Below are 22,691 nucleotides of genomic sequence, written 5' to 3' on the forward strand. Positions count from 1 at the left end.
GCATGCATAGCACTATAGCGCTATAGATAACTATGGTAGCGGTCAGTGTATTACATAGCACTCAGTATTGCGGACTTAGCTCTCAGACTATATGCCCTACAAGGTCTACATAGGGCTATATATCGAAGGTGCATTTTCCAGATGAAGCTGCGTTGTACATTCCTTTTCTGATCTCGGTATGAATTTGTTTTCATTTCCATGACGAATGATAAGAGCTGTAGGGATGACAAAGTCAGGGTCAGGGTCCTCTTGCTTCCGTACCACTAGCTATTTCCGGTTGCCACTCGCCAAAGTGGCAAGTCACTACTACGACATAAATTCTTTCAATGATTGGGTACGCCTTGCTTTTGTGATTGATTTTGAAGTTATGCATGAAATTGTTAGGAACTCGCTGACGAGTCTCGAAAGCCTCGTGTTGGCTGCACGCGAAGATGTCAAAGCGTGTCCAAGGATGCTCTCTGCTGTACATCGTCATCTTCGCGCAAAGAAAGTACCTCGCGAGCTTTTTATATCTACTGGGACACCATCTGTGACTGCCCAACTTATGGTCATATGTCTGGACGGCCTACGCATTGCACTACATTGGGCAAATCGGGGACATAAGGACCTCACCGAGCGTGTCATGCAGCAATGGATTGTGGCATGGGAATGGCCGTCGTTTATGTCGGATGAGGTTATCTCGAAGGAGCCTCTTTCGGCGGAAGGCATCGAATTCCAGTACAGCGTCGCCGAATTCGTCGCCGATCTCCATCGGCTTGCTGCCTTTGAGAGTCAAGGGACCCTTCACGAAGTGGAGGTACTGAGGATGCCTGGATTCTTCTCTACACTTGTCCGTCTCTGGTTCCATATGTTGCGCCATGGAGGTTCTCCTGCAGCACTCAGAGGAATATCGCATTCGCTGATTGTGTTCAACGCGATTGACCTCGACAATATGGATAACTTCAGAGTCGCTATCAAAGAAGTCGGTCTTGTACTCCAGGATATACAGGATGCTGCTGCCCTATTCAGCGCGCACATATCACGGACGATCGAGGTCAACACCATTAATATGTGTCTCCTCAATGGACCACTTACTTTAATGGCCTATGCTTTGGATTTCAACTCCGATTGTATTCTTCATCCTTTTATTGCCTGTCATGGTCCGACCCTCGTTACTACTCTCATGGCTCGCCTCGCATCTTCCAAGCTTACTTATGAACTCGGGAATATTGATGATAAGAACCTGGACAAGCACATTCAAGGCAACATGGCCGAATCTTCTTTCCTTCTATGCATTGAGCTCTTGGAAATTTGCATCAGGACGCACGGCCTTCCCTGCGTCATTCAGACACTCCAAGGTCGCCTCCTCCCGACCTGCTTCAAAGTCGCATTGTTTTTTAAGCCTCGATCGCGTCCTTCCCTGGATAATTTTGAGGCCATATGCTCCGAACTTTTTCGGAGGATTGCAACATTTAGCATCTACCCGAAAGTAATGCGTTTAGTGATCAAATCTAACAAGCATCTCGAAGCGCATAGTCTTAAAGCCTTGTTTAAATCAACAGCCCCTGGGATGTGGTCGTCCTGGAATAATCTATGTGATACAGCGATGCAGAGGCATGTCAACAAGCTCGGCTATTCTGCCCTTCCGCGAAAAATTTGCAATAATTCACAGGTAAGTATGCACTGTCACCTTCTGCGATCATTGTGCGTTTAACTAGTAGTAGTTCTGTAGTCCGTATATCCTTCCTATCGATGCCAAACGCTGTGCGGGCTGTCTTTCCGTTCACTACTGTTCTCGGGAGTGCCAGAAGAGTGATTGGAAAAGCCACCGACAAAAGTGTAAGAGCCTCATTTCGGCAAGAAAAGGTATTTTATCGACATTTCTAACTCTAGCAGTCAAACTGAATCGTATTCGTCCGACATAGCCGGGAAGCCCATGCGGGTGAACACCTTAGAACGAGATTTCGCTGAATGGATGGTTGACCTGGACTTGACCTCGTTTTATTGCGGAGACAAAGGACATTCGTCAAAGACTAGAAGAAAAACGGGCGACAACGGAGCCTTACAAGAAGTACCCGATGGTGATAGAGGTCTCGTACAACTTCGTACCTCCCAAACTAGGGAGAGTTTACCCCGGTGAAGAGGCTCGTACTAGAATTGGTCGAATCCCAGAAGTAATGGCCATATTAGAAAAGAGAAGGGGTCATCTGAACGAGGTGTTCTTCTATGCCGCGCTTCCGTCTTGTGAGGGCCTTGGATCTGAGTGCATCTGCACCACATTCAGTATCTGGTGAGACTTTGGAGTAAGGGTTTCATTAAACTCAGCTGATGACGACAATTTCTTGGCTGCAACAGATAGATCCTGACGCGTGATAGTCAAGACTTGCAATTCCCAAATTTCTTTTCATGTCGCTACTTCCAAATACACCAGTACACTGGTTTTACGAACGGTCTGGCTCAGCCGTGCTGCGGAAACTCCCCTTACTCATAATATATCATCATATATGAACATCGCAAATCGATTCAATATACGTACAAAATCATCATGTAGCTATATAGTTCCGATCTCTTTGTACAACACGGTTCATGCAACAGTGTAATTTAGAAGATGGGAAAAAGACTGTTACTCGTTAGTGAGTTGGCATTATTTTTGACATGAGTGCTTCTATCGCGGAATAGTAGGATATCCTCATGCAATGATCCGCCTCTGGCAAGATTCAAGGAGAACATTGCCCCGTAGCACAAGAACTTGTAGGCAGGAAGAATAGAATATCCGAGTCAGGGACGGTTCAGCCCTCAGGTTCGGTCATGAGTATTTCAGCACTTAGTTTTATTGAGACACAATCACGTAGCTACAAAATTATTGCTTCACAAACAACTTCAGAGCACGGTTCATCTCCTTTACTACTCACCGTTCCCTGACGGCTTGAGCCTTGAAGGTTCGGTAGATAGCAGCTGACAGGGACGTTTCAGTTGTTTGGCTCAATGAAGGATGCCAAATAATGCGATGGCACACCTCTGTCGCTTCCTTTTCCTTTCTTTCTTCCACCTACTCCCTTCTTTGTTTGGGTAGCACCTTGCCTGACGCTGCAGCTAACTCTTTCTAACAGCTCAGATTTCAGGTAGACTGAACAACTTTTTCGGCTTCCTCTGCTACGAGTTCGAGCTTCTGGCATTCCTTCTGGTCTTGTTTTCCCTCTGCCATTCATCTCAGCTCTGCATCTTTACTTGGCTAACCACGACTTTCTTCTCTCTGAATAAAGTACAACTCTCTTTATGACTGCGGATTCTGTACGCCTTTTTTTACCTTTCGTTTCATTTCTTAAAGGTCTCTTAGGCAACGATGAATTCTGCCTCTGGCCTTACACGCGCTGTGTCAACTGTCCGCAAGGATCTCTCTGCGTGTCCTAGGATGCTTTCACTTGTATCTCATCACCTTCGCACCAAGAAAATGCTCCATGATCTTCGTTCGTCGCTGGAGACCCCTACTGCGACAGCTCGCGTCATGGTGGATTGTATCGATGGTCTGCGTACTGCCCTTCAGTGGGAGTCAAAGCAGAATGGTTATGGTTGCGGCAAGGGGAAGCCTTCGAAACACCATGGCATGCTCAAAGAGCGCGTGATGGAACATTGGTCTGTGGCATGGAAGTGGTCGTCGTTCTTAGTGGAAGAAATCATCGCGAAGGAACCTCTCTCCGTGGAAGGTACCGAATTCCAGCGTTGGACGCTCGAGGTTGTGGCAGAGTTTCTTAGACTTCTCGCATTTGAGATCCAAGGATGTCCTCGTGAGTTCGAGGCCCTGAAAGCGCCTGGGTTTCTCTCTACTCTCGTCCAGCTTTGGTTCCATGCACTGCGCCATGGCGGCTCATCTGCCGCACTTCGAGATACGGCTTTCTCGTTGATTTTATTCGACTCAATCAACTTCTCGACTATGGACGGCTTCGTGGAAGTTATTGATCAAGTCAACGGAATAATGAAGGATACACCCGACGCGGCGACAATCTGTTGCACACACATCTTCAATATCATTCAGTGCAATACAGTCAATATGCGTCTTCTTGACGGCCCTCTTGCATTCGTGGCTTATGCAATGGAATTTCATGACTTACTTTCTTCCTTCATCACCTGTCGTCTTCCATCTCTCATTGCTTCTGTCATGGTACACTTAACATCTTCCAAACTCTCCTATGATCTCGTCAACATCGACGACGTAAAGTGGGACAGATACACTCAGGAAAACATGGTCGAGTTTGTGTATCTTCGATGCGCTCGAATATTGGGAAGCTGGTTCATCAAATACGGTCATCCTTGTATCATCGAAGCTCTTCGAGGTCGCTTTCTACCGTCTCTCTTCAAAAACGCCTTGTTCTTCAAACGGCGATCGAATCCTTTTCAATCTGACTTGCAGGGTATCTGTTGTTGTCTTCTCGAGATGATCACACGATATAGCATATATCCAACAATATCTCGCTTGGTGGTCAAATCTTGTCGATATATCAAGAAGCATGATCTTGGGCCACTAGTAGAATCAACGGCACCGTTACTATGGAACTCTTGGAGGTTATTGGACGATACGGCTATGCAAAGATATACCCAAATCCCGAGCTATTTTTTCACGCAACGGGAGGTGTGTGGTAATCCGCAAGTACAGCTCCTGCTTTAATAATGTTTACAAATCTGAGATAAAGTGACAGTGGATAAATCCGTATATTCGTCCTCGAGATGTCAAGCGCTGCTCAGGATGCCTTGTCGTACATTACTGTTCACGAGACTGCCAGAGAGACGATTGGACGGGACACCAGTTGACATGCAAGCACCTCATGTCAGACAGAAAAGGTAGTTGTTGTTCCCGTCGATGTCGGTGATATGCTGATATGTCCGTTGCTATAGCTGGAAGACCCGTGAAAATAAATACTTTGGAGCATGATTTCGCCGAGTCGATGGTTAGTCTGGATTTCTCCACTTTCCTCGTGGAGACAGAAGGAACGCGCGCCGAACTAGAAGAACAACACTTGACTGAGCCTGAGGAAAGGTACCCGATGGTAGTGGAAGTTTTGTATAATGTTGCGCCACCGAGACTAGGGCGAATCTATCCAGGGGAAGACGTTGATGTGGACTCGGAGATTTATCGAGCTCCGGAAGTGTGGATGGCATTAGAGAGAAGGAGGGGTAGAGGTATTCTTCTGCGCGACGCTTCCGTCTGGCAAAAGGCTCCGAACCTCAGCATGTTTACGGGTCTGTTGGAGTACACGGTGAGTTTGTATCGTAGTGAATGATAAATTCAATGACCGCTTGTGAGTGCTGTCAGGGAAATAGCGCCTCTAGCTCCGTCTGTCGTTCGTTCTTCGGAAGCCATCAAAGCAAGTCAGGTCAGGTCAAAATTTGCATTGCGGACCGCAATGAATGTTGAAATGTTGCTATTCCGCTGCTGTTAGGTTCTATCCCTTAGTAAGTTGCATCTATCTGCCTGAATGACTGTTCTGTTTTGCGCTTGCGATATTTACGGCGTACTGCGACAAAGATCTTGGCGGTTCCGGCTTGCTTTAAGCTTTCGGCTAGGGGCCTCCTTGAGGGGCCCAAACATCGTGTCACCCGCAATGTCCTTTCTCGCATACCAACAACAGATGCTTACCAAAAGCCGTCCACTACCGCTGTACGGTATCAAGTTGAGTTTCCTTCCTCTTTTTCCACGCTTATGCTATCGACTAATCGATGATAATTATAGAGGCCGGCAATACTTCTCACCAGAATGAATTCCAGAACCAGACGACCCTGGATTCTGAAGATGGCGTAAATAGCCCGTGCCAAGCCAAATGCGAAGGCATTCAATTATGTGTGTTTCGTGACAGGTGAGACTGGTCACAGGCGCTTTTTGCAGCATGGTTAAGTGGTGGATATAAACAAGCATCGTGATGCGGCTGTGAACTTTCTTTTCCCGTTTGCTCCCATGGTATCAGCGGCGCCTTCCTCCTACAGCTCCTGGTCGAACGACGACCAGGATATTGGGTCGAGGGTTTCCTGGGAGGCGGAGTCGGCTACTCGCGCCGCGTCTTTCACTACAGCACCGTATGGACCCGCGTCTCCACTAGTCCCTTTGCGACCTTCGTCGATATCTGAGCAAGAAACGCCCTGGGAATCAGACATACCTTCTAGAACGCGCTCCTCAGTGACGAACACGCACCCCTCTTCGCCGCTGAAACCCAATACCCCCCTCAGTCCACTTAGACGCTCGATGACAGTCTCAGAGTCAGATGTTCCGTCTGATCCAGCACAAGGATACCCTAGGCTAACATCACCACTGAAAGCTTTTCCTTCATCACCGCTAAATCCATCTTTTGCAACGTCGCCCTCTCCTTCATCAAGATCGTCGACACCTTCACCGCTTCTAGGACCTCGTTACATTCGCACCGCCGCGTCAACAACGCAACTACTCGGCCGGGTACCCTCAGAGGAGTCTAGGGTCCTATCTACCTCTCGCAATTCCCGGGGGTCGATGATTCTATATCACATACCCGTGCCTGGTGACGAATCTCACAAACTAGAGCCCCCTCCCTCCCTTCGACATCTCATGTCATCGGAGTCCTCCCGTGATTCAATGATGTCTATCTCTTCGGATTCCAAATACCCGTCCATGCTGAGTGAGCATGGTTTGGTGCCATACGCGTTTGACCCCAGCGAGGACGAGGGTGGATTTGACAAGGAAGACGCGGAACTCGATGCCCGGAGTAGTGAGCATAGATTGTCGTGGAGAGGGTTAGTGAATATGGTTGCGTTGGTCGCGATTCTGCTTGGTATCCTCGGACTGTTCGTGATATATCCGGTGACAGGCCATTTGCGCAATGATGGGATAAGTCAGAAAATTGTGGAGAATGAGTGGATCAATGGGACGGGCCAGGCGATTTTGGGGTCTCCGGCATAGCGACGCCGCCCTCGTGTCCGAGGTGAGTGTTCTGTTCGTGGGATTTCGAAGACTAGAAATTTATTTTTCACCAGTAGGACTTTTTGATTCTCCTTTTTCCTCGTATTCGGTGTGACGTCGTGCATTATAGATCCGGTTCTTGCTTCAGGACAATCATCAGTCATCGTGCTTCATGTATATCATCCATCGTTAGGCTTCTGCTTTGTTCCGACCACTATCAGCCACTATCCTTCGTTTTGTATCGTATAATCCCACCGGTCTATTATTATCTTTATCAATTACATGTATACCTTGCACATGGTGTTTTTTTTTGATGTGGGATAAGGTCCCAAACTTCTAGGTCATGCAATCTGGGCTTTAGTGTATGCATCGTGCGTTTAAGTTCCAGCTCGTGCCTGGTGACTGGGAAAAATACATTGTCTAGCCGTTTAACTCCCCAACTCCCCAACTCCCCAACTCCTCATTACCGACTTGGAACAATACCATCATGCAGTTTGACTTTGACTGGTGTTTACCCTTTAGAAATGTCGGCGCCCTTGAAAATCAGTATGCAGATCATGACGTCACACGTGTTTGCATGTCCTGTGTTTATTTTTCGTTTATTTTTTCTCATTCACTCATTTGTAAACAGACTTTTAGTATTTCGCTCGATGATACGCATGACCGTGACTGTATCAGATGAGCTGTTGTCTGAAAGGTCCCAAAATATCATTTGATAACGGTCACTGGCAGGCGGTGCCCTGTGCGCTGCTAGGGACAGCTTGCTGCCGTACTTACCCGATACGGGTGGGCCATTCTGCAATGTTGAGAGAGAACTGGGATGATCCGAACATACTCGCCAGTGAGAGACCGCAACGGAGAGTTCATCAACTTTGAACCGTTCTACCGGGCCGATATCCGCTCGGCATGGGCATGCCCGGGTCGAGATCTTTAACACAGAATGCCCATGCCGAGCGGATATCGGCCCGGTAGATCAGGGGTCTCTGCGTGTTTTTCGAACACTTCCCTCATGGGGGTTCACTTCTACGACAGAAGCCCCAGTGGTCCTGATGAGCAGTATGCCAGGCTAGGCCCACCTCGATCCCTCTTGAAGGCTGGCATACCCTGCGTCGTTTGGGCAGAAGACGCGCTCTCTATCATTCATCGCGTGCCCACAGTGCTTTTTGATCAACAGCTGTTGGTGCCCGACAATTATGTGAAAGTTGCAGCTCAGGTTATATGCTCTGACCTTCCTTACTCTATCAGAAGCACGGACAACGATGAACGGTGGAAGGATTTCTCTAGGTTCAATAAGGATCGCCCCCACGCCTTCGATTTGAACACATCTACAATCTTCTTACAACATGACGACCCAGCCTTGGCCCATGAAACTGTAAGTCCCACGGTACTTTTTCCTTCCAGTATATCTCATCATGGTACTTGCAGAACAAACCTGTGCGCATCTTCGTACACGCTGCCTCCGTATTTCATTTTGATGTCCAAGATCCTTCTCGCTCCTGTATGAACCCGTCTCCACCATCCGAAGATTCTAGTTCCATTCGCTTCCCTACACTCCCAGCATTTTACGACGCCATTGTCGACACAAAGCATGACCCTCCCCTCCCCTTCATTCATCAGAAATTTGAAGCGTCTTTGGCGTCCTTTCAATCTTATCTCACCATGTACACGCTTTCCGACAAAGGAATAACATCTGTTAAGAATCCGGCAGGTGATGGACGGGTCCTCATCCCCGCCTGCTTGGAGTTATTGCAGAAAATCAAAGACGAGAATCGGCCATTTCTGATTCGTCATTTTTTGTCTCTAAAGCCCCTGGAATGTCACGAGTCTGAAATGGAGCGGATGGTGATCAAGGAGGAACGTTTGTATGTATTCTCACTCAATGATATTCATTTACTCGATAGCTCACGTTCATATCAGCCTGCGAATTGACATCCCATATCAACGACCGAGCCACCCCTTGCCTTATCATCCATTCTATCGTTCTCGAGGTTGGGATCTTCCCGCTCAGGAACCTCGACTTACCCCGTGCGTCGATTTTGTTCAAGTTAAAGTGGTCCTGCGCTAACTGATGCCCCCATCTGACCAGTTACTTGATTCGGAATCCTAGCAGGAAGCTGGATCTGGACTGGCGCCCGCTGGCGAAGTATGCATCGATGGCACGTAAGATGATGAGCCGGTAGTTTCCTGTGTAAAAGGTCATTCTCGACGCTCGCAGAGATATTCATATAAAGCACTAACCCATCCGAAGGGGTATAAGCTGAGGCGCGTCGTCAAAAACCGTATAAAATAACGGGTGGTTGAAATGATTCATCTTCCGCCAAACTGGAGCCTATATATATAGGACTTTGTCCGTTCCGAGTCCCTTCCTCGTTCGTACTATGACCTAGATGTGGGAGACATTCCAAGCTGTTCAACATTCCTCCAAGATTTTTTGAATGCTTCGGAGGACCATCTTCCCAAAAATTTTACCACTTCCATGTTGATGCCCATGATGAGAATGATGAGATAGAACCTGATGTCAACGATGTGAAAATTCATCGAGTCCTGCCTTCTTCCAGAACACTTCCAGACTACGTCGACTCTGTACCAAACATCCTTGTAGTGATGGTTTTCAGTGAGCATTCACCATAATGTCAAGGCACAAAAATACTAATCCGATGACCAGATCGTATATGAAGGCGAGTGGTCGTCGTGTCGATACACAGTCTGGTCTTTCTGAGCCTAAATTATCGGATATTACCTGTTCCGACACTCTGTGGCTATGAACGGTGCCATTGGCGGTACACTTATCAATTGGGATCTGTGCAAGCCAGTTGAAGTCCTTAATATTGGAGCCAGATTCATAGGGAGAACACTTCGTCTGAGTTTGCGAGGAATCTCTTCATCCTGTTCTTCGTGATACGAAATGAGTACGCACCTGAGAGAGGCCAAAATCAGCGATAGGAGGTTCTCCACAAGAATTGATAGTAATGTTAGCCTAGCATTTAAACGCAGATTGCCCTGGACCGCTGACTGCTGCACAAATGAGTGCGGAAGAGCGCGAGGCACATGGTATCACGAACCGCTTTATATTAACGCGCATGTGCAGGGAACATTTTATATGTTATGATGCTAGAGGTAAGTTCTACCCCAGCCTAAGTGTTGCGGGATCATCTTCAGAACACAAATTGATCGTTGAAAACGATCAAAGACGCACCGAAGGACTCTGCTGTTTCGCCTGCCGATGATCAGTCTCTAGAAAGTTCCATACTCAGAAGTGATGCCGTGGTAAATTAAAAAAGGGCAACAGACTGGTAGGGTAAGTTTTCATGACCAGTGCAAAAGGCTCGCTACTTATGTGGAAACCGACGTTGAGGGGGAAACTGATCCGGCCGGGAGGAGGAAAAGGTTGATACTAGGCAAGTATGTCAGGGCATCCGGAAACACCCTTCGACAGTGATGTATTGGCATAGAGATCATATTCATATCAGTAATTAGAGCATAAATTACATGTTTCCTCTTCCTTGCACACGATCAATGGCGAAGCGTTTTATCCGACCATAATAGCAGCACCCCTTGCCACCTGGATCCAATAGACCAGGGTTTCAATTACCGAAGGGTTCACGAGACGTTCTCCCATAACAGTCCCATCCAACGGATCCAACTCAGCCTGTATCGGCAGTGAAAGCATGGTCTCTGAATAGTCTGTTGGGAACAATACTGAGTTAGAACCTGTTTTGGAGCGATGTACAAATCGAAAGACTGACTTTCAGCATTGAATCGGCCGAAGCTCCAATACAGGTAATTGGTCACAACGAATTCTGTGCCATGTCCAACACAGACGTCACATATCTAGGTAGAGATCAGCGTCGTCACAGTCTACTGAAGGAAGGTGCGTACCACGGCCCATAGCTTGTCGCTGATCGTGTCTAGTAGCTGTGCGCGAGGGTCCAACGCGTCGAGGGCACCACCTGCCACCTGTTTGGGTACATCAGTCGTACATTGGCGGCGGAGACAAAGACACCGCACCTTGCCGCGACGAGCGAGTGTCTCAAGGTCCTCTTTTCCCATGAACCAAGGCGGGATGAAGATAATGAAAAATTGATCGTTCTGTCGCAAGTCCTGATTAGTAACTCAACTCACTGGGGGGCAGGAATGAAAAGTGCACACCATACTGTATATATCCCACTTGCAATGATGCGCGGTGTGCCTAACAGAGATGTTCTGGAACTTAAGACTCTCTGCCTGAGGACACATGGGCGGGAGGTGACTGAAGAGACGGACAACCTCTGAGGTGGTTGCAAGGACATAGTCCATCAATAGCCGATCCATGTCGTCCTCCGAGTTGATATTGCGAAGAAAATCAAGGTCACCGTGGTCGTACTGCACGATAAGCCCATTGGAAAGCTTGATTTTTGAAGAAGTCTCCTGAGGAACACCCTCTTCGTTGACGATGTTGAGGAAAGGCATGTCGCTGATGTCTGGAGGGAAGTCAAGTCAGTACTATCAAAAGATGAAAAAAAAAAGCGGGTCTACAGTTGGCAGCCCCTTGGGCAATGATAGCAGCATCCACAGCGTACACCGTTTTCAAAGGACGCGTTCCCAAAGGCCTCACGAGTGTAGGCATCTTCGGCCAAACCGCAACGCGTCTGAGCTGCTCCACTGGGAACCTCACATGACGATAGAACCCTGGTAGGCGCGCTTTCTTAAGGTAGCTTGCCACAGCATAGACTTGAGGGACTTCGGTGCCGGCGTCAGAGACGTCATCGTGAATCACTTCTGTAGCCTGAGACGAGTGCCTAGAGAGCTGGAGAGACAGAGGCATGATTGGAAGTCGTAGGGAAGGGTGGAAACACAGGAATTCTCGTCTTGCATGTGCCTTTTATGAATGCACGAGAGTACCTCTTGTCTTTGTCGTGGTCAGAGTGGCACTCCTCATTAAAGTTTACACGGGCAAAGACAATGGATTGCTTCCGACCTTTTTGTCCAGGTTCGCGGCGGTCAAATTCAATTAGTCGAAGCTACGGGTGTGACCATCCGTGGAAAGACCAGAACAGGTTGCAACGAAGACAAGCAAGAATAAGTATCTCTTGAACTTCCTTCGGCGAGGATCCAAGCCTTCGATATTCGATGCTTATCGCGAAACAAGTTCAGATAAACAAGGAAGGTAACGTATACATCAGCAGTTCGAAGTGTTATGGAAAGACGAAAAACGAAGATACCTAGCAGTGGACAGCTTAAATATTACACTGCAAATTGATTTTTTTTGTTTACAATCAGGGGGCAAGTACGGCCCGTAGGGCCGTAGCCCGATTCAGCGACGTCACCGCCAAAGAGGGTAGTATTCTCCCACGGAAATTCTCTGTCCCCCTACCACGACCATCCTCCTTCTCTTCGTACTGCAAGACGGAATCAGGCGTTCCGAGGTGGAATTAGCTGCTGAACCCATTTTTTACGCCAGAAAACTTGCACTGACGATCGAAATTCGGAACGCCGGACGACCAAGATCAATATGGTCGATATAACCATCAGAAAGAGACCGCGAGCAGAAGCTATTATCACCCAAAGGAAATTCTTCAAAAAGACTGCTAGAGGGAAGGTAATCAAGGGTATGCACGAGTCCTACGTCCATACCGCTTCCCACCTAATCCTTCCCAGTTCTTCGGGAACGGTATCTTCGAGACGACGTTGGCTGTGGCGTTCAGTCATGCACCGAATGCTCCGGGGAGACAGTGTTGCCGCTAGATAGCCATTTGCAACATACACTATTTACCGGTGGTCATTTCATCCTTCCAGACACGAACGTATTCTTGTCACAGGTACTGTATTCCTGTATTTCGCGCGTTGCTCGAAACCATGACCAGATTTTCAGATGGATCTTGTCGAGTCTGAAATGTTCACGACGCCAATGGTTCTGCTGCAAACTGTGATCGAAGAAGTTCGGCACAGATCGCTCCCTCTGTATAATCGACTGAAGGCCTTGATAAAAATGGATAGCAAGCGGATATGGGTTTTTTACAACGAGTACAGGATGTACGTCATAATTTGCTATCCTACTGTTCTGGTAAGAATTAACACAGAGAAGGGAAACTGCTATAATCCGTGAAGAAGGAGAGACGCCCAATGACCGGAATGATCGAGGTGAGCAAGTACCTGGCGTTGAATAGACAGCCCTTTCTTAAATGTCCAAGGTATCAGGAAGGCAACAGCCTGGTACAGCACACATATATCCTCAATACATCGTCAGAAGGGCCCTACAGTTATTCTTTTAACTGAAGATGCAGCTAACCGGCAGAAAGCAGAAGCAGAGGGAATAACATCGATATCAGTTCGACGTTACATTGAAGGCATGGCGAATGCTACTCAGCTCCTTGACTTGTTAGCTGCACCCGGCTCGGACGATATTGAGCCTACCAAGGCAGCCACAGGGCGACAAGCACTATATCCTGATGTTCGCTATCTTATATTCCCTGTTTACATTAATTGCTAATTTCGCTCTACAGTATCTTCCTACATCCACACTACTGGCCGGCATCAAAGCAGGTGACCTTCACCAGGGACATTTCAATGCCAACCAGTACAATTACCTTGAAGTACTATGCTTGTTGATATTTAAACCGGCAATCTGACATGATCTCTAGGGCAGTGTCTCAGTGCAAGCCTTCTCAAAACCCATTTTGCTTGTAGGCCGGGAGCACATGAACAGGGCTGTTCAAGGTGATGTTGTTGCCGTAGAGGTCTTTGACGAGAAAGAGTGGATGGCACCTGCGGATGAAGTAGTCGACCAAGATGCGACGCTCAAAAACGACGATGCCGATGACTCTGGTGAAGAAGAGGAAGCCGTCATCGATGCAGAATCTAAGGTGGTGTCGATGACTTCATCATCGTCTAACAAGCAACCAACCGGACGGATAGTGGGCGTAATCAAACGGAACTGGCGGGCGTATGTCTTTCTAAAACTCTCCCCACGAGCCAACTAACGACAGCTGCAGATACGTGTGTCACATTGACAGTACTTCTCTCACGTCATCCAACTCTTCGTCTCTTTCGTTACAAACCGTTTTTGCAACTCCCGTGTCCCGTTTGCTACCTCGTATCCGACTGCGGACGCGTCAGGCTCCAACCCTAATAGGTCAGAAAATATTGGTAACCATTGACCGATGGGACAACACTTCGCGCTACCCCGAAGGTCATTTTGTCCGGGCTTTGGGCAAGGTAGAAAGCAAGGAGGCAGAACAAGAGAGCTTGTTACTGGAATTTGAAGTCCCCTATCGACCATTTGGGAAGGCTATCTTGGACTGTCTACCGCCTGAGGGCGATAGTTGGGTGGTTCCACCCAAGGTGGATGGAAATTTGGCATGGAGAGACAGAGAAGATTTAAGAGATCTGTTAATATGCAGTATAGATCCGCCTGGTGCGTTTAATTCATCCCTCTTATGTACTGCAAGTTCATCAGTTGGCATACAGGGTGTCAAGATATCGATGACGCACTTCATGCTCGAGCGCTACCTAACGGTAACATCGAGGCCGGTGTCCGTGAGTCATCTTGCACCTGTGGTGCTCACCTACTGATTATGAGCCAAGATATCGCGGATGTGTCGCACTTTGTCCACCCCGATACTCCAATGGATAACGAAGCTGCTTCGAGAGGAACAACCGTTTATCTAGTCGACAAGCGGATCGACATGTTACCAGCACTGCTTGGCACTAACCTATGTTCTTTACGGCCGCACGTCGAGCGACTTGCATTTTCTGCTATCTGGGTATGTCCTTCCGGATGCCCACTATCGCCAGAAAATCTGATACCTAGACAAATCAGGAACTAACACCAGACGCCGACATCGTTAACGTTCGGTTTACCAAATCCGTTATCGCATCCAAAGCTGCCTTCACCTACGAAGAGGCTCAGATTCGCAAGGATGATCCGTACGTTGTATCCGTCAAAAGAATGCTTCGCTTGGTAACGACTTGCTACTGCTAGTAACCTGAGTGATCCTCTGACAGCAAGCATACGTCTACTCAACGCCTTGGCACTGAAACTCAAGGCCAAGCGAATGGCAGCGGGTGCTCTTAATCTCGCTTCGCCAGAAGTTAAAATACAACTCGACAGCTCTGAGTCATCAGATCCGATTGACGTGGAGCAGAAGGAGATGCGAGAGACTAACAGTCTTGTCGAAGAGTTTATGTTACTCGCTAATGTCAGCGTTGCAAGAAAGATTCAGGAGAGTTTCCCAGCAACTGCGGTTCTAAGGTGCGTCTTCTTCCTCGGTGAATTGGACGTTGAAAGTGAAGTTTTAATCCCCAGACGGCACTTGCCTCCTCCAAAAACTAACTTTGAGAAACTGCAAGACATCTTGAAGAAACGCAAGGGAATGAACTTGGATGTATCAAGCTCGGGAGCGCTGGCTGCTTCCTTGGATCAGTGTGTCGTATGTCATCTTCAGTCATACATTAGGTGAACGTCTATCCAACCTATCCCTAGGATGCAAGCCAGCCAGCATTCAACACGTTGGTGCGGATCATGGCGACGCGCTGTATGCTCTCTGCAGAATATTTCTGTTCCGGAAGTGTCGGGCGTGACACCTTCGGGCACTACGGCCTTGCTAGCGAAATTTACACTCACTTCACTAGTCCTATCCGAAGATATGCTGGTGCGTGGTTTTCGGCCATTTTTTGATTAACCGTTTCCAACTTTTATTAGATGTGCTAGCTCATCGGCAATTGGCCGCAGCTATCGGATATTCGCCACTACATGCGTCGTTGCATTCCAAGCACCACGTCGAACGTGTCCTCGATGTTGTCAATCGACGCCATAGGATGGCGCAAATGGCGGGACGTGCTAGTGTGGAGTTTTACGTGGGGTTGGCTTTGAAAGGAAGAGGAGAGAAGCAGGAGGTGAAAGAAGAAGCGTTTGTCATAAGGACATTCAGGAACGGTGTTGGTGTCTTCGTGTCCAAGTAAGACATGTTGTTTCCTTATACGAAACGATGATACTAACAGTGCTACAGGCTAGGGATTGAGGGCCTGGTTATGTTCAAGCGAGACACCCAATTCGACCCGGATAATTATACGATAACCGTGCCAGCTTCAACTAAGGGTTCCGGAGACGTTACGATATCGGTGTTTGATAAAGTTGTAGTGAATATTGAGGTGGAAAAAGATAGGAATACTCAGCGGGGTAAAGTCAAGATGTCTTTGATGGAGCCAGTTGATTCTAGAGCCTTGGTGTGATCTATTCCTCATCAGCAAATAAACAACCTTCGATGTGGAATCAATAATAAATTGCCATAGACGTGTATCAGAAGACTCGTTGTACAGAATTCATACATAATGAAGAGGTAGACAAGTAGGTAAAAACGAATAATAATTAAATCCTGCATCGATATCTCGGGCAGTCTGGCATATTGTCGATGAATTTATCCAGCTCGCGCTTCCCCTGCTCCAAAGACTCATGAACGGTACTCGACCAAGCCCACATCCACTTCTCCACGATCCTATCCCCCATTTCACGTAACTTTCTCTCTATATCCACATCGTCGCTGCCACTGAAGTCGAAATTGTCGTAATGCAGGGAAAGCCATTTGGAGTTTTCCAGCGACCGACGAGCAATCTCTTCTGCGAACGGTCGCCTCATGCTATCGTACACTTCAAGGGCATGATGGATTGCTGATTTAGTAATGCGGGGATGACTGAGCAATTCAGCAAGCACGTATGCATCCTGTATGTGATGTTGATATAAGTACCGAGCTCATAGGAAGGAAAAGTAGCCTAACCTCGATGGCTAACCCGGCGCCAGCGCCTTGGTGTGGATCCATTGCGTGACACTGCAAAAAGGAGTAGATATCATCCGCTGCCACACGGTTTGAGTTAACATACAGCGTCACCCAAGAGAACGACACGGTCATTAACGTAGGTATGTAATGGTTTGACAGCATGGATAGCCCATTTCGTTGGTCTTTCAACGCACTTCGAAAGAGGGTAAATGATGAGGATCTGATAAGACAGATAAACATCTATTTACCTTTGACCAACCCTTTGCTTCTGGTTCCCATTCGTCGAATGACATTTCCTCAAGCCAACTAGCCTCATCGACTTGCGCTGTCCACGGACCCTTCGTACACCGTGCCTTCAAGTTCTGGACGCGTATGGAACACCACCAAATTTAACCACCTCACCCACATCTTCCTGCGACACCGGATACACCATAATATTCTGTTTGTCAAGGCCTCAGATTAGCATCGGCAAGAAGTAGATTACACACGATATTCCTGCCGAGATACTAATCAGAAACGTCAGTAACCTGGCGACCATGTGAGCAAGCCAAGGCCTGTACCTGCGTCGGGTGAAGAGGAATCCGTAGCTTCCGAGTATCAGTATCCTTCTGCAGTCGAGCTAACGGCGCTAGCTCCCTGTACTGCGATTGATCCTGTCCAAATGGGTTCAATAGCTGTCAAGATCTCCTCGGCGGCATCTGGTCGTCCACTGCGCAACGCGATCTGGGCTTCGTCCTGCATTAATTGCGCGCGAACTGCTGAATGTATGCCGTCGGCACCCACTAGTACGTCGCTTCACTATCAAGATTAAGCACCGAAGTTATCAGCCAGAGTCAAACATTTACCAGGTCGCGTGTCCTCCATCGCGGAACACGAGCTGTATTTCACCAGATGGCTGCCGGGAGTACGACTGGAGACGCTTAGAATAATGTACTAGACATAAGGGTGGTAAATATTGGAGGAAGGATTGTTGAAGTTGGCCTCGATGGAACGTCATGATATGCCCTGTTCTGGTGTTAACAAGATAAGACGGATGTCCATGCACGGCTACTGGCACCTTTACTGTACATCTTGTAAAAGTCAGATCCGGTCGGTTGGTCGCTCTTTCGAAACGTAAACGAATGAGCTAGCAGGCTAGCCTTTAGTGACCCGCCAGTTTGATAGGCGGCTACCACTGACTGATATCAGTAGTTGGTGGCGATGATGCGATCTTCATCAAATGGTCGCCCAGGCCTAGTGTAGTCAAGACATCCCATGCCCTAGGCCAAAGTCCAATCCCAGCACCAAATGATGAGAAACCAGAAGTGGCTTCATACACCTCAACCGCAATGTTTGAGTATTTGGACGCCGCAATGGCAAATGCTAGTCCACCTACGCCCCCACCGCTGGAATAACATTTTAGTTAAAGATCATATCGCGGATAAGCCCACACACACCATACGGCGACTTTAAGCTTGACGCCAGACATACGGGCAATGGTGGTGTGGAAGGGACAACGGGAGAAAATTTGAACAAGGTGTAAAGAACCCGATTGGTTTCTTTATGAGATCCACCAAAGGACACACCAAGTAACGTCAGGGCGCCAATGGGCCTGAGCCCTGAGAAGTGCCGATTTTTTCGCGCCTGTACACCCACGGGGTTTTCCTTCGGCTCAGGGCGATGTAAAGAGGTTTTTTAGACGAAGACATGGGGCAGGATTTACGAAGGCGTTAGGTAGTGCAGATCAGAAGTTCCGCGGCGCAAAAGGAGTTACTGAAATAGGATGGAGTAGGGGTTGGTTCAGCGGTGACGGTACTAGTCCATGTTGCTGGAGACTTGGGATGAATGGCAAGCCAGGGCGGAGCAAGCTGAGAGAGATTTCGCTTCCGTGCACAGATAAGGTAAAGAAGAGATAAAACAAGAGTCATTGATGTAATAAACTCTGGGAGGTTCCCTGGGGGAATACACATCATTAATTCCGCTCCGAGGACGAATAAATTGACGTCCTTGTCATAACGGGATACGATGAGCATCAGTTGTCTGGCGAAAATGTTATCAAACATTGAGAAGATTTGACAAGGGAGGAATCGATTACCTAGCGCAGAGCGTGTCGCCTTTTAGCCTAGAAGAAGGCCGGAAGCCAGTAATCCGGAGGACAAAAAGCCTCATGGTGCGTGAACCGGCCTAAGGTACAATGATCGAGTCCTCCTTTGCACCACAGGATCTGCAAAAGGTAAAATCCATTAACGAATGCCCCGTGTCTCCGCTGCTAAATCTGATACGGCAAAGTCTGTGAGAGGATTAAGTGTGATTATGATAGGATACAGTTCTATATATGCATGTACTATTAGCAGAAAATATTAGACAGGGCTGGCTGCAGTAAGATTGTTGGTCATACCTAAGGCTACAAAATTGAAAGGCGAATCCCGGACTGCCTATGTCCTATCAGGCGGTGTTGATTGCCCTGGAGGCGGTTCCTTGAGCGGATTCTCTTCCCTCGCCTGTTGAATAAGATGATCAAGTCCTTTTTCCTTTAACGATTTCTGCAATTCCTATTAGTATTAGCCTCATTTTGATGTGAAATCGCCTACCTGAACGCAGGTTTTATATTCCGTCCATATTTTTCCACATTTAGCTTAAATTCTGCGGCTTTCTGTCGCGAGTAAGCTTCTCGCTCTGGTTGGGTTGCAGGAGGCGGCTATGGCGGGCCCCAGAATCCTCGAACCATTCATTGAGCATGAGTCATACTTGTGCTTCAGTGGAGTGCATTCAGGTGATAGAATGTCTGCCATGCTGTCGAGGGGAAATCTGCAAATTCCCACCGGGATTCGCATCATTGGTGACCACGACCGTGGCCTCCGTGGGGCATGATCACAACGTAAGTCGGTACTCCAACAATTATCAGGGACCGGAATAAATTGGATATCGGTACCCTGGAATATTATGTCGACATATTGGTGCGACGCTCCTGTTGAAGTTGGACCGGTCGGTCGATTTTTGAGGACCGATTTTTGAAAATGATGTCGTAAAACACCTAGAAATAGTGAATTGGGGGTCATTTTTTTGATAATTGTAAATCGCATCCTCAGTGATATTAGCACTCAAAATATATTCGAAGCTTGTTAATGGTATCTTACATTTTAGGACCGACCAGTTTTATTCGCGTTTGTATTTTCGACGGTGATCATTCTCTTCAGTCATGTACGTTGCGGACATGATCAGATAGACCTCCCGGCTCTCTTCCCACAGTATATCTGGTCAATACATCAATAAGCTCGGACCGCATTGAATTCAAAAACAGGTTTTAACGAGAGACAACCGCCCGCTTCACTGTCTCAATCAAGCCTGGACCTGTAACCTACCTTGAACAAGAATGAAATTATATGACCGTTTAGTGCTCTTATCTCGGAATCATCTACGTCCTCACTTTCCTCTGAGCCGTTGTATCCTGTCTTCGAAAAGTTACTCTACGCCTGGTACGCCTCTGGCACCCCCTTTCAGTAATTTCAGTCTTTTTCTGATAAAAAAAAGTAGTACCTCCGTGAGTCTTTCTTAAATCAGACTGGCCATGGTTGTTGATGAAGGAAATAATTATTAAAGACATCAAATAATACACCCTAACAGCGTAACCGCAACTGCAGTCAACCAACGCAAGTGTGTAAAATGTCTCGGGCAATTTTTATTTACTTACTTTCATCAGGTTGTCGAAATGGCTTGATGTCTTGCGCTCAGGCTCTATAGAAGTTCCAAAAAGCACTGAAAAACTAGATCGCATGTTCTGGGAGCGGTTTATATGCAACGGATGGTCCGGCGCCCTCAGCCGTTCGACCAATGACTTAAGGGATTTTTATGGTCTTCATCTAGATGCGAAATGCGCTTATTATGTGAACAAGGTCAAGAGGGTATTGGAGATCACGGATGCTGCGCTCTTCTGTAAGGCGGCGGATAACGAACCCCGCGATTTGCCCAAAGACGAAACAAGCTTTGCTGCAATTGTATCGCAGCTGGAGCCACCGATCCCGTCCAAGTACACAACCTATCCTCTGGAACTTGATATGGCGATGATCAGGGCAATGCCTGGATCGGTTGAAGTGCCGTCGTCTTTTAAACCGACGGAACGTCTCGAACATCATATCAACGAGATTTTCACTAATGTCAAGGTGAGAATATCATTTTTTTATGCTCTCAATATATGGTCTTACACATTAACTTCCATCCAGATTCCACTTCAGATGACCGACCTTGTACTACCCTTGGACGAAATTAGGCGCTGGTTAGATCCGCAAGATCAGCTTCGGAACCAGGTATCCGAACGTATGGTACCCTTTTCAAATGATCTCTATGAAGCTGCAAGCTTTCCATTTCGATGGTTTTCCAACCGTGATGACGAACTTCTAGCGGCTTTGAGGGACCTCAGGCAGGTGCAAGTGTCAGTCATGCTCCATCTTCTAATCGTCACCCTGTAGAGATTCGGATGGGCATAATGCCCACCCGATATGGTCTTCAAGCAACTCCGTGTTATTAGCTAGAATTGACCCCATCTCCCAGGAAATTGCCAGACCTGTCGAAATCGTTGCATTTATTAAGCTCCGAAGTACCGAGGAGCTGAATTTGGCTGGACAAGCTGCTTATGTGGTTAGGCCGAGAGAGAACGTTTTGCCCTCGATCAAGACACAGGGGAAAGATTCAACACCAGAGCACTCTGAGACCTCTTACGCCAAGGCACTGGTCGCACAGATAAGGGCAGACTTTTGGTTTACTGGGGCACGTCTAGGGGTATGAATCTTCGTCATTGCTTTACACCTTTTTATTAATTAGCGACCTCCAGTGTTTTTGGGATGGCCATTTCATGGTTATGGCACGAGCGGTCGAGAACGGCCAACGGTTAGACATTCATTTTAGCCCTACCGTCGCCGCTGGTTCTCGGCCTACTCCCTACAGACAGCAACAGATAACGTCGGAAGAGTTGCATGCGTCAGTGGTCGATTATATAAAGACAGCAAAGGCGCAGGCAGAAAGACAACAAGAAACAGAGAAACAGAAGTTGTACAATCTAGAATCGGCACAAAAGAGCTACTTGCTGAGGTAAAGAAGGTGGAGGAGAGAATGGAACGGGCTGAAGAGGCTCTATGCCATGCAAAGGAACGGGGCGATGCGGTTACTTCAACGGCAGAGAACGAGGTGGAGGAATGCAAGAAGATGCAATTGAAAAGTTCGATGGCAGTTGCGAAGATGGAAATCGAGGCTAAAATGGCGAAGGAAAAATACGAGGAGGCCAAGGCTACTGTTGACGATTTTCAAGATGGAAAGTGCCATGTTTCGGAGATATACCGAGGGCTCAACTCGTATGGACTCTTTGCTTCTATTGGAATACTGGCGGCTCGTGATCTCCCTCCACGCCATGCCCGACGCAAGCCCTGCGTATCTATGGCGCTTTACCCACTTGGTAGGACTTCTGATAAGGAGAACGATGAAGTAAACCAAGCAACAGAAGGTGCAAGATCCAGCGTGGTTGCTCTCGATAAGGAGAATGATACACGTCTTCCTCTGCCATACGTTGATTGCGGGAGAAATATCTTAGCAGGCGGTCTGCATGGGATTGTTTGTAAGGGCACATTCCATGGACTTGATGGAACAACTATCCCGGCCGTCGTCAAGTTGCCTTGTCTTACCAGGGATGAAGAAGGACTGGCTCTTACGGCCGAAGACATGGAACATGAATTACAGGTATACAAAGCACTACGCCATATCCAAGGTTCTGTTATTCCTCGCTTGTATGGCTGTGGCTACGTCTACGACTGGTACAGTGGACGATCGATACCTGCCTTAGTCTTAGAGAACGCGGGCGAGAATAATCTAGCTTCGCTCGGCGTCTCGACATTGACAGAGGAGGAGAAAATCGCCATCAAGGATGTCCTGGATGCCTTTGTGCGTTGTCTTCTTCCCATTGATGCCAATAATTATGACCCAGTATAGCACAACGAAGGTTGGATCCATGGTGATGTCGCAGGGAGGAATATTCTATACTCAACTGACACTGATGGCCGGAAGAACTTTCGTCT

At 47.7% G+C, this 22,691-nt stretch overlaps 8 protein-coding genes across 8 annotated transcripts; 6 read left to right on the forward strand and 2 right to left on the reverse strand.

Annotated features, from left to right (window-relative positions):
* Positions 1-221: 221 nt before the first annotated feature.
* On the forward strand, positions 222-2,382 carry EV420DRAFT_751287 (uncharacterized protein). The gene is made up of 5 exons (XM_060483335.1): positions 222-334; positions 385-1,651; positions 1,704-1,845; positions 1,905-2,269; positions 2,335-2,382. Exons 1-4 carry the CDS (start codon positions 327-329, stop codon positions 2,117-2,119), a joined length of 1,632 nt encoding a protein of 543 aa, XP_060327236.1. The 5' UTR covers positions 222-326; the 3' UTR covers positions 2,120-2,269; positions 2,335-2,382.
* A 625-nt stretch (positions 2,383-3,007) lies between these two features.
* EV420DRAFT_751369 (uncharacterized protein) lies at positions 3,008-5,744 on the forward strand. Its single transcript, XM_060483337.1, has 9 exons — positions 3,008-3,048; positions 3,095-3,270; positions 3,317-4,624; positions 4,674-4,815; positions 4,870-5,231; positions 5,279-5,348; positions 5,415-5,427; positions 5,501-5,644; positions 5,705-5,744. Coding segments are annotated over exons 2-8 (1,911 nt in total). The 5' UTR covers positions 3,008-3,048; positions 3,095-3,255; the 3' UTR covers positions 5,502-5,644; positions 5,705-5,744.
* Positions 5,708-7,061, forward strand: EV420DRAFT_751345 (uncharacterized protein). Its single transcript, XM_060483336.1, has 3 exons — positions 5,708-6,704; positions 6,732-6,920; positions 6,973-7,061. Exons 1-2 carry the CDS (start codon positions 5,927-5,929, stop codon positions 6,896-6,898), a joined length of 945 nt encoding a protein of 314 aa, XP_060327238.1. The 5' UTR covers positions 5,708-5,926; the 3' UTR covers positions 6,899-6,920; positions 6,973-7,061.
* Positions 7,062-7,907: 846 nt separating this feature from the next.
* EV420DRAFT_1705965 (uncharacterized protein) lies at positions 7,908-9,176 on the forward strand (the record flags this gene model as incomplete). The annotated part of the gene is made up of 4 exons (XM_060479545.1): positions 7,908-8,270; positions 8,324-8,760; positions 8,816-8,923; positions 8,985-9,176. The coding sequence occupies 4 exons, from the start codon at positions 7,908-7,910 to the stop codon at positions 9,076-9,078; spliced, it is 1,002 nt and encodes a 333-aa protein (XP_060327239.1). The 3' UTR covers positions 9,079-9,176.
* Positions 9,177-10,196: 1,020 nt separating this feature from the next.
* EV420DRAFT_1563159 (uncharacterized protein) lies at positions 10,197-12,120 on the reverse strand. The gene is made up of 6 exons (XM_060473925.1): positions 11,414-12,120; positions 11,048-11,358; positions 10,907-10,987; positions 10,778-10,855; positions 10,645-10,729; positions 10,197-10,573 (listed from the first exon to the last, which is right to left on the reverse strand). The coding sequence occupies exons 1-6, from the start codon at positions 11,700-11,702 to the stop codon at positions 10,428-10,430; spliced, it is 990 nt and encodes a 329-aa protein (XP_060327240.1). The 5' UTR covers positions 11,703-12,120; the 3' UTR covers positions 10,197-10,427.
* A 109-nt stretch (positions 12,121-12,229) lies between these two features.
* EV420DRAFT_751460 (uncharacterized protein) lies at positions 12,230-16,176 on the forward strand. Its single transcript, XM_060483338.1, has 16 exons — positions 12,230-12,486; positions 12,536-12,696; positions 12,750-12,910; positions 12,963-13,018; positions 13,069-13,328; positions 13,381-13,470; positions 13,519-13,820; positions 13,870-14,291; positions 14,345-14,413; positions 14,462-14,640; positions 14,697-14,803; positions 14,859-15,128; positions 15,183-15,306; positions 15,360-15,528; positions 15,579-15,834; positions 15,886-16,176. The coding sequence occupies exons 1-16, from the start codon at positions 12,390-12,392 to the stop codon at positions 16,106-16,108; spliced, it is 2,946 nt and encodes a 981-aa protein (XP_060327241.1). The 5' UTR covers positions 12,230-12,389; the 3' UTR covers positions 16,109-16,176.
* Positions 16,177-16,244: 68 nt separating this feature from the next.
* EV420DRAFT_1646605 (uncharacterized protein) lies at positions 16,245-18,118 on the reverse strand (the record flags this gene model as incomplete). Its single annotated transcript, XM_060477935.1, has 12 exons — positions 16,245-16,595; positions 16,651-16,701; positions 16,754-16,843; positions 16,899-17,003; positions 17,057-17,089; positions 17,139-17,156; positions 17,211-17,237; positions 17,275-17,443; positions 17,496-17,655; positions 17,708-17,776; positions 17,830-18,035; positions 18,087-18,118. The coding sequence occupies 12 exons, from the start codon at positions 18,116-18,118 to the stop codon at positions 16,245-16,247; spliced, it is 1,311 nt and encodes a 436-aa protein (XP_060327242.1).
* A 3,479-nt stretch (positions 18,119-21,597) lies between these two features.
* On the forward strand, positions 21,598-22,657 carry EV420DRAFT_1563178 (uncharacterized protein). Its single transcript, XM_060473926.1, has one exon. It carries the CDS (start codon positions 21,736-21,738, stop codon positions 22,603-22,605), a length of 870 nt encoding a protein of 289 aa, XP_060327243.1. The 5' UTR covers positions 21,598-21,735; the 3' UTR covers positions 22,606-22,657.
* Positions 22,658-22,691: the final 34 nt, after the last annotated feature.

Source organism: Desarmillaria tabescens (assembly GCF_030435595.1).
Source record: "Desarmillaria tabescens strain CCBAS 213 chromosome Unknown EV420scaffold_36, whole genome shotgun sequence".
In the NCBI taxonomy this organism is placed as follows: Eukaryota; Fungi; Basidiomycota; class Agaricomycetes; order Agaricales; family Physalacriaceae; genus Desarmillaria; species Desarmillaria tabescens.

Excerpts from the sequence above, each read along its gene's own strand:
- EV420DRAFT_751287 (XM_060483335.1), top strand. Across the intron at positions 1,652-1,703 it reads AAATTTGCAATAATTCACAG|TTCTGTAGTCCGTATATCCT; the intron begins GTAAGTATGCAC and ends AACTAGTAGTAG. Across the intron at positions 1,846-1,904 it reads CCTCATTTCGGCAAGAAAAG|CCGGGAAGCCCATGCGGGTG; the intron begins GTATTTTATCGA and ends CGTCCGACATAG.
- EV420DRAFT_751369 (XM_060483337.1), top strand. Across the intron at positions 4,816-4,869 it reads CCTCATGTCAGACAGAAAAG|CTGGAAGACCCGTGAAAATA; the intron begins GTAGTTGTTGTT and ends CCGTTGCTATAG. Across the intron at positions 5,232-5,278 it reads CGGGTCTGTTGGAGTACACG|TGCTGTCAGGGAAATAGCGC; the intron begins GTGAGTTTGTAT and ends ACCGCTTGTGAG.
- EV420DRAFT_751345 (XM_060483336.1), top strand. The coding sequence starts at position 5,927 with ATGGTATCAGCGGCGCCTTCCTCCTACAGCTCCTGGTCGAACGACGAC. Across the intron at positions 6,705-6,731 it reads CGCGGAACTCGATGCCCGGA|GGTTAGTGAATATGGTTGCG; the intron begins GTAGTGAGCATA and ends TGTCGTGGAGAG.
- EV420DRAFT_1563159 (XM_060473925.1), bottom strand. The coding sequence starts at position 11,702 with ATGCCTCTGTCTCTCCAGCTCTCTAGGCACTCGTCTCAGGCTACAGAA. Across the intron at positions 11,359-11,413 it reads TGCCCAAGGGGCTGCCAACT|ACATCAGCGACATGCCTTTC; the intron begins GTAGACCCGCTT and ends ACTTCCCTCCAG. Across the intron at positions 10,856-10,906 it reads CACTCGCTCGTCGCGGCAAG|GTGGCAGGTGGTGCCCTCGA; the intron begins GTGCGGTGTCTT and ends GTACCCAAACAG.
- EV420DRAFT_751460 (XM_060483338.1), top strand. The coding sequence starts at position 12,390 with ATGGTCGATATAACCATCAGAAAGAGACCGCGAGCAGAAGCTATTATC. Across the intron at positions 13,821-13,869 it reads ATCAAACGGAACTGGCGGGC|ATACGTGTGTCACATTGACA; the intron begins GTATGTCTTTCT and ends CGACAGCTGCAG. Across the intron at positions 14,414-14,461 it reads TAACATCGAGGCCGGTGTCC|ATATCGCGGATGTGTCGCAC; the intron begins GTGAGTCATCTT and ends TTATGAGCCAAG.
- EV420DRAFT_1563178 (XM_060473926.1), top strand. The coding sequence starts at position 21,736 with ATGGAACGGGCTGAAGAGGCTCTATGCCATGCAAAGGAACGGGGCGAT.